The sequence below is a fragment of the Neolamprologus brichardi genome, chromosome 7 (assembly GCF_056152115.1).
Source record: "Neolamprologus brichardi isolate AB-2024 chromosome 7, ASM5615211v1, whole genome shotgun sequence".
NCBI classification, from domain to species: domain Eukaryota; kingdom Metazoa; phylum Chordata; class Actinopteri; order Cichliformes; family Cichlidae; genus Neolamprologus; species Neolamprologus brichardi.
In genome coordinates, this window is record NC_142110.1 from 14,686,745 (window position 1) to 14,695,816 (window position 9,072).

The following is a 9,072-nucleotide window of genomic DNA, read 5'->3' on the forward strand; positions in this document are numbered from 1 at the left end:
CATAGGAGACCAAGTTTTCCGTTATTAAATAATTACCCGTCTGATTATGTCAGTCACTTGTGGGAATTTATTTCTTAATTGTGAAGTGGTGAAACCACTAGCCACCGCTTGCTTCACTGACACAATTTAACATTTCTGTTACATCATCGTCAGTGTCTGTTTTATGTGCTCGACAGTGCACTTCATCTTGGTTCATCACTATTTCTATAAACCGAGACTGTCTGTGCGTGCAAATGGACATACTGGACTTGGATATACAAAATATTTATGACATGCTAAACACAACCCCCAACTCTTGTCAGTGTTGTGTAAGCATTCCTGTGAGTGTCAGTGCCCAGAACGAACGAGAGACGAGCGAGATTATTACAGCGATGAATAGCTGGGGTGCCTCACCATAAAAGGGAAGTCCATAGGGAGGGAACATGAAATAGACTTGACTCCCTCACCACCAATCAAAAGCCCCCCCTGCAGGTCAGGTGAAGACTCGGGTGACCTTTGTGTACTCCTTTTTGTCTGTGACTACACCTTTTCTATCTTTGTCTCTAGCATGGAGCAGGCCAGGCCCTTGTTCTCCTCTCATCTCTGCACTCATTATTCATGTGGGGCGCGCGTGTAATCCAATCCTCTTTCCCTCCACGTATCTTTTTCTCACATCTCATTGAAAGAGTGAAATATTTATCCCAACACTAAAATATTAATGCTTGCACTCATGAAGCAGAGCGTGTCAACTCGTGTGTCTACGCTCAGGAAGAGACTCAGACTCACCAGTCTAATTTTAGATTTGTTTCTACACGGAAAACCACACATAATACATATTATAAATGCAGGGCAGCAGTTGATAGATATTTTTACTACTGTTTAGCTGTTTTGGTAAATATTATACAGTTTTTTTGGTCACTGTAGAGAAAAGTAGAGTCCCCCAAGCTTTCCTCTCATTACATCCGAGAGAGGGCAAAAGGTTTTAACATCTAGCGTTTTATGTTTAAAATGATACAGAGTGCTATAACAGAGCTTAGTATGTCCTTTTGTTAATAGAAAAATCATCTTTATTCTTAATTAATATATTAAAAAAAGCCTGATTAATACGTTAAATGAGAAATATAGTTTGAATCATGGAAATGTTTGTTTTAATGCCTGGATTGTGTGTGCAAAGACATCACTTTTGAGCAAAGCTAAAAAATAACCAAACATTTGGTTCCAACTTCTTGACTTGAACTTAAATTACTATTACATGTGTTAATTTACATCATGTAAGTGATGTTTCAGCTCTTGTTTGGTCACTTCCTTTACTTCTAATAATAACAAAGCTGTGTGTGCAGCTATGCTATGAGGCCAGCTGACTCACAGCATCATTGCTAACATGCTGATATTGAGAGGTAGTATTTTTATGGTGTTAACTCGTCTTAGTCCAGCTTTTTGGATTGCTAACATTTCCTTTGCTCTAAACCAATTATAGCTAAAACTAACAAAATGTAGATTTTGGACAAAACAAAACTGATCTGATGAAAATCTTAAGGGGTCTCCAAAATCAGTCAAAGTCTCTGGGGAAAATTTATGTATAAAAACCTCCTGGCAGTTCAGTCCAGACTACATCACTGGAGAAACCAACAGACTGACATTGCCTGTCTTGCATCACTGTGGCTGACATACACACTCACTGGATCCTAATGTTTGACAGTATCTCCCTTTTGCCTTCAGATCTGCCTTAATTATTTGTGGCATAGTTTTAACAAGGTACTGGAAACATTCATTTCAGATTGTGGTCCATATTGACATGACAGGATCGCATTTGCTACAAATTTACAAATCTTCTAATCTAACAGATTCCAAAGGTGCTCTACTAGATTGAGATCTTCAACTATGGAGACTATTTGAAGACAGTGAATTTATTGTCGCGTTCAACAAACCAGTTTGAAATGTCAGCTTTGTGACATGGCACATGATATCCTGCTGGAAGCATCCATCAGAAGTTGGGAACACTGTGATCATAAAGGGATGGACATGGTCAGCAACAATACTCAGGTGGGAGGTGGTGTTTAAAGAATGCTCAACTGATACTTAGGGACCTAACATGAGCCAAGAAAATGTCTTTCCCACCATTACACCACCAGCCTGAACCACTGATACAAGGCAGGATGGATCCATGCTTCGGCTTTACCATCCCAGCATCACAGTCGAATCTAAACTCAAACTAGGCAAAGGTTTCTAATCTTCTATTGTCTAGTTTTGGTGAGCCAGCTTCTTGCTGCCATGTGACAGACCACACATTCGAAGATTCTCTTTTGCATATCTTGGTTGTAACGAGTGGTTATTTGAGTTAGTCTTGCATTTATAAGAGCTTGAAGCAGTCTAGTCATTCTTCTGATCTCTGGCATCAACAAGGCATTTTTACCCAGAGGAGCTGCATGTGATTGACTAACTAGATAAGCACATCTCTCCAACTGACTGATAATGCAATTAAGTGTATATTATGGCTGTTAATGTCACATATCTTTCATACATACTATGGTGACACCCCAAAAAAACCAGCGTAGTTAAAAATCTCTTGTTTTGACACAAGAGTCATTATATTGATAATGCAGAATGGATTGCACTGATAATATAATGTCGTTTCTGAGAGTTGGCTCAGAGTAGGTGCACAGTATGTAGCTGCACAATAGTGCAATCTCAGCCTCCTACTCAGTTTAGGCTCTGCTGCTCATCCAGACTCTGCTGTGGGTGGCAGAACAGTTTGACACACCACAGACATCCTTGGAAATCAGTTCCTTACTCAGCCTGACTGTAATTATTTTTCCCATTAGTTTACACTCCTCTCATTCTCTGTAGGTCAGTGACAGTAAGGTGGTCAAAGACAATGCATCATCTCGTTCACTCCCTCTTTGGATTTCTACCATTCACATATCTGGCTGGCAATGTTTCCACTCAAAAAAAAAAAGCAATTCATATTTGTTGTATGCATTTAAATGATTTTATTAATAGAACATGCCAGACTGCAAACAAACAAAAAACTTCAGTTTTTATTTGTGACAAAGCAGCAATGCAGGTATCATCACAGGTGTGAGAAGGTCTAGCCCCTGAGGATGTACCTTTAGAATAAAACTAGGTCATGTCAGTCAAAGGAAATCTGTATGATACGACTTCATGAGCATAACATACATACCTGTCCGTATCCCGAAGATTGTAGCCACTTTCCATTTTAGAGCTGACAATCGTGGGACAAGAGTTCGTTGATTTGAACTTTTCTGGACTTTTCCAGGTTCTGTCATCACGATGACAAAACCTGGAAAATAAGCAGGTAGTCAAATAGTGTAACACACTTTACAGTTATAGGGTGAAAAGTGACAATTTATTAAGTTAATTAATTAACTTACACTTACTTGCTTTTATAATGTGTGATGAAGTCTGAAGGATCAAGTGGTGCATCAGGAAAAGTTTGGCTTTTATGAGTGTTCAGAACATATCCTGTGGGCTCCTAAAAAATAAAATGTTGTTGAACAATCCAGATAACGTGCTGATAAATAGAGTGAAAAACTATTGCATGAACATATTTAACCTTTTGTCCAATGACAGATGGCATCGGGGCTTCTGTTTTAGTCTGGGGCGATGACAGAAGAGAGACCTAGATGATTAGAGACAGAAATAAATAATTAAATAAAAACAAAAAAGCATTAATGTTGTGCTTTTACATTAAAGAAAAACTGTGAAGAAGTCAGCACTAACAGGGTGGGCCAAGGGAGCGATGTCACCTCGTGTGAATCCCGTTTCTCTGCAAGAACGGCTGCACAGGCCCGATTTCGCCGCAGTACCCTGAGACACAAAACAAACTTCAGAGTTGTACATGAAAGATTCCCCTGCGCTCCTTCCCCCCCGAATGAATTCAGTTTTTTGCGTGGCTCAACCTGCAGCAGGGACAGTGGCATGAAGTCTGTTTTCATCACTGAGCTGGGAGTCTGATGAGGTTCACCCTGAATATCAACAGTTGACAGTTACAAGTAGATATACAGAGAAGAACTCACAGATACACATACTGTAGCTGCCAGAGGACGTCAACTGTACTGGTCTTATTTATATGCATTAAAAAATTGAAAAGATTCAAATATCCCAATTTCAGCATTTGACATGCTGTTTATATACTTGATTACACAGTCACCAGCCACCTTGGACACACCTGTTCAACTGATGATTAACACAAATACCTCAAACAACCAATCACGTGGGAGAAACTCAGTGTAATTAGACATGTAGCCAAGCTTCAGAATGAGGGAAAGGGGTTATTTAAGCGACTTTGAATGTTGCATGATTTACCCACCTCACAACCATCTCTAGAGTTTATAGAGAATGGCCTAAAAAAGAAAATATCCAGTGAGAATGGCTAAACTGCTCTAAGATGAAAGGTGGGCAACAGTAACTCAAACAACCACTCCTTACAACTGTTCTGTTCTCAAATGGCCTCCTTCACAGGCATTAGATATCAATCCAGTAGGACATCTTTGGGATGTCCAGTGAATAAATCTACAGCAACTGTGTGATACTATCACAACAATATGGACCAAAATCGGATGACTGTTTCCAACATTGTCTATTTGCCATGAAGAACTAAGGCTGCTCTGAGGCCTAAAGGGGTCCATCCCTGTACTAGTAAGATGCAACTAATGAAGTGGCCAGTGAGTCTGTACAAGCTTTTTATGATTTGCATTCTGTTTTTTATTAAATTTTGCACAGTATCCCAACTTTTGGATATAGCATGTAGTTTAAAACAAATATAATCCCTTTGTAACCATGATGTAAAGTCAAGTTTTGGATACACAGGCAGCATTTTCACTTGGATTTCTTAATAAGAGGTTATTAAAAAAAATGGAAGAATATAAAAATCTCAGCTAAGAATAGCTTCCAATACCGTTAAAAACCACTCACCATCAAGCTGGTGTTAACCTGAAGCTCTGCTGCCTTAGTGAAACCACTCCCTCCTTTAGGACCTACAGTCATATGGTTCTGAGAAACTGAAGCAACAATGTTAGCTTTTTCAAAATGAAACTGTGGCATTTTATTAAAGTTTTCCATTATTTGTAGTTATAAATGAACAGCTCAAGCTCACAAAGTTCTGCATTGTAGCCTTTAAATTACCTGCTGGCGTAGGACGATGAGGCACAAATGAACTTTGATATTCTGTCTGAGGAAACATTTAAGCAATAACAGAAAGTTTATGTATATAACATAATATTACACTTTCCATCATCTTGAAGAGGTGTGTTTAAGTGCTGTCAAACCGAGCTGTCATACCTTCTCCTCGACTGATGCGGTTTTTGGCTGAATCTTCAGCTGATGGAAGCCGCTGTTTCCAGGTTTGTTAACGAGGTTTGTTGAAGACCCAGAACATCCAGAGCGGATGGGAGGCTGGTAGTGTAGTTTTGTTTGAGAGACTAAGCTGTCAGATAACAAGAGTCTGAAAAACAAAGGCAGAGCCGAGTCTGAGGTTACACTTCAGACAAACACGCTTCATTCTTGACAGTCTAGCTTTTTTTTAATTTATTTTTTTATCTTTTATCACATCAGGGAATCTAATTTACAGTGAAGCACCTACTCACTTAAACTCCTTTGTTTACATCCTTTGAACCTCTCTGTCAGAGATTTTCACACACTTTCATACTTGCCTGTATAACCCAAGTGCATAGGTCTAATTTCATACATCAAGAACTGGTTTCCAAGGTTCCATTTAGCTCTTCCTGTGTAATTCATCTCCTATCACACTGTTTTTCTGCTTTCCAGCTCCCCTCGGTTACTGATATTTCAGATTTCATCTGTAAGTCAAAACCTTCTACTTGTCAGCTAGACCCCATTCCTACAGTTTTGGTTAAGGCATGTCTACCTTCTTTGCTTCCCCTCATATCTGCTATCATCTGCTCTTCACTTACCACTGGAACTGTTCCTGCTTCCCTCAAAATTGCCTCAAAACTGGTCTAGATCCCAATAATTTTGAGAATTTTCGGCCTATTTCCAATCTACCATTCCTTTCAAAAATTCTTCAGAAAATAGTTGCCACACAACTCCACTCACATTTAACTAATAATAATCTGTATGAACAGTTCCAGTCTGGTTTTCGCCCCTCCCATAGCACTGAAACAGCAAATAACCAATGATCTTCTTATGGCAGCTGACTCCGGTTTACTTTCAATTCTTATTCTCCTCGATCTGAGTGCTGCTTTTGACACTATTTCTCACTCTATACTTCTCAGTAGGCTAGCCTCTATCGGTCTCTCCCATACTCCACTAGCCTGGTTTAAATCATACCTGTCTGATCGCACTCAGTTCATTCAACTCAAATCCTTTACTCCTCAGCCCTTCCCTCTGACCACTGGAGTGCCCCAGGGATCTGTCCTGGGGCCCCTTCTTTTCATTATCAACCTTCTACCACTTGGACATATTTTCCATAAATGCAATATCCATTTTCACTGTTATGCCGATGACACCCAGCTTTATCTGTCCACTAAACCTGATTCTGCTCTTCCCCCATCCTCCCTCACCATCTGTTTAGCTGAACTAAATTCATGGTTCTCTTCTAATTTTCTCAAACTCAATAGTAATAAATCCGAGCTCCTCTTGGTAGGCACTAAATCAACATTATCCAGAATCAACAGTTTCTCTACTACTATTGATAACTCACCGGTCTTCATTTCTTCCTCTGTGAAAAGTTTGGGTGTCATCCTCGACAGTACTTTATCTTTCAATTCACACATTAATAATGTTACTCGGTCTGCATATTTTCAATTGCGCAACATTAATCGTCTCCGTCCTTTTCTCACCCCGCATGCCACTGCCATCCTTGTCCATAGCCTTGTTACTTCCCGGATTGATTATTGTAATTCACTTCTTTTTGGTCTTACTCAAAAATCCACCCACAAGCTCCAACGCGTCCAGACCTCTGCTGCCCGTATCATCACCAGGACCCCTTCTGTCCACCACATCACTTCTGCCTTGCAGCAGCTTCATTGGCTCCCGGTCAAATATCGCATCAATTTCAAAATACTCTTGTACACATTTAAGGCTATTCATCATCTCTCTCCTCCATATCTCTCTGATCTGGTTAAGATCACCGCCCCAACTCGTTGTCTCAGATCTTCTTCTTCCCTTTCATTCTCCGTCCCTTCCCCCCGTCTTGCAACCATGGGGAGCAGGGCTTTCAGCTGCTCTGCTCCACGACTCTGGAATTCCCTACCTCCTAATTTAAGAAATATCTCTTCCTTCTCTCTCTCTTTAAGTCCCAACTCAACGGTGACCTTGAGTGTTTTGAAAGGAGCTTTCAAATAAAATGTATTATTATTATTATTATCTTTATTACTTTCACATTTTGAAAGTAATAAAGTTCCTTTAAGCGTGGAAGCAGAGGCTTTGGAGAAAGATATCTGCAAGCATTCATCTAAATCCACAACGTTCCTGTAATCATTCTGGCTGATTAGATTTCACAGAGATGTGCAGCTTGACTGACATTTCTCAGATTCTTCTGTTAGCTTTTCTGCACATGTCAAAGTTGGACAAATATTAGCTCTACAGAGTCCCCCCAGCCACCAGAGAGCTTTGCTCATCACTGAAGGAGAAGCACAGGTTTTGCTAATAACATTATCAGAAAATGATGAACCAAAACAGCCATTATAAAAGATGAGCAGAGGGCGGGGGAAAAAAAGTGTCCTGACACTTACCCAAACTGAGGGTTGTCAATGTGGTCCAAACTAGGCCTGTAATATATAGCTGGTCTGTGGTTTGATGTAAAGCCTGTCTCACTGGGACGCCCGAGATAAGAAGTGAATCCCATCCTGTCTGAGTCTGAGACAGATATAGCAAAATTGTCTGTCAGAACCCAAATTTGAATGCAAATCAGTGCGATTTATGCTGAAACTCTGGAGAGTCTCACTCATCATCTTCACCATGAGATGCTGTGTAAGTAGTATTGTGGAGTTTGACTGCGTTGTTGGTCAGTTGCCCCTTCCTGCCAATTGCTCCAGTAGCCGGTATGACAATCCTCCCCAGTTCATCCATCTGTGACTGCTGTAATGGAAACAGTCACTGACAACAGTGATGGATGGCAAAAAAAACAAAATCCTGTGGGCCTGCGGACACTGCTGTAACCACAAATAAAAGCAAGTGTTACATCTTAGTTTTTAACTTTGGCAGCATCCAGTCAAATTTGGAGCTTGCTGAATAAATGAGAACAGAGTCAGAAGGAAATAATGCAATAAGTGCTGCCTTTGTCTACTGCTGTATGAGTGGAGAGAGAGCTGCGATCCTCCAGGAAAGTCACAGCCATTTTCACTCACCCTGAATATAAATGATCCCAGAAAAAAAAAACAAACACTAAACACAAAAGCACTGAAATCTGCCACTTAGTCCCAGGACGTACCTGCAACTCCAGGCTGTTTGTTCACCTCTCTGTCTTCGGCAGGTTTTGTAGGTAAACAGGTCTCTGTTGCTAGGAGATGCAGTATAACGGCAGAGCACTGCAGGTGAAAAGTGAAACAGTCTGCTCCAATTCATGCCTTTAATGTTTCAGCTGGGAATGTTGTCCTTAACATGTGTCAAAGAAAGTACTCCCTCTTTCAGGTCTAAGGTTTGAAGTATCACAACCTACAGTTTTAAAAAAGTCTTTACCAGATTCTAAAATTATTTTAATACACAAATCAGATGAACAGCACATGACACATAGCACGCGCACACACCAAAATACAGACGTAATAAGAAAAATCACATGCACACCAAGATTTAATAGCACGGCCATTGCAACATGTTTCTTTTTCATTCATTGTGTTGTAGATGTGCTGAAATGCTTGGGCTCGTTGTCCTGTATTACTCATCCGGGCTCTATCTTTTAGACAGAAAGACTTAACTTTAGAACACTTTGGTAGTGAGGGGAGTTCATGATAGATCATCACCCCTACATCACTGTGCTTCACACTTGGTATGAGGTGTTTGGCTTTCACCAAACACGGCGCTGTACATTAGGGGTGGTGTGATCCCTGGCTGCTTCAGTCTTCATGCCAAAGTACAAGATGCTGAACTCCAAGTTCCCCATCACAGTCACAT

The 9,072-nt window shown here is 40.4% G+C and overlaps 1 protein-coding gene across 4 annotated transcripts; it reads right to left on the reverse strand.

The window, feature by feature from the left end:
- Window positions 1–2,957: 2,957 nt before the first annotated feature.
- On the reverse strand, window positions 2,958–8,433 carry saxo4 (stabilizer of axonemal microtubules 4). Of its 4 annotated transcripts, none has more exons than XM_006789224.2 (12): window positions 8,393–8,433; window positions 7,920–8,114; window positions 7,695–7,818; window positions 5,281–5,443; window positions 5,125–5,170; window positions 4,915–5,000; window positions 3,900–3,965; window positions 3,721–3,807; window positions 3,554–3,619; window positions 3,378–3,472; window positions 3,161–3,280; window positions 2,958–3,086 (listed from the first exon to the last, which is right to left on the reverse strand). In XM_006789224.2, exons 2-12 carry the CDS (start codon window positions 8,029–8,031, stop codon window positions 3,068–3,070), a joined length of 984 nt encoding a protein of 327 aa, XP_006789287.2. In that variant the 5' UTR covers window positions 8,032–8,114; window positions 8,393–8,433; the 3' UTR covers window positions 2,958–3,067. The 4 variants fall into 4 exon arrangements, with proteins under 4 accessions (XP_006789287.2, XP_006789288.2, XP_006789286.2 ...); XM_006789225.2 differs by having other exon boundaries at window positions 7,920–8,040; window positions 8,393–8,432; XM_006789223.2 differs by having other exon boundaries at window positions 8,310–8,399.
- Window positions 8,434–9,072: the final 639 nt, after the last annotated feature.

Coding starts and splice junctions, on each gene's coding strand:
- saxo4 (XM_006789224.2), bottom strand. CDS start 8,031: ATGGATGAACTGGGGAGGATTGTCATACCGGCTACTGGAGCAATTGGC. Junction 5,171..5,280: donor CCGCATCAGTCGAGGAGAAG/GTATGACAGCTC, acceptor ATGTTTCCTCAG/ACAGAATATCAAAGTTCATT. Junction 3,281..3,377: donor ATCACACATTATAAAAGCAA/GTAAGTGTAAGT, acceptor CTTATTTTCCAG/GTTTTGTCATCGTGATGACA.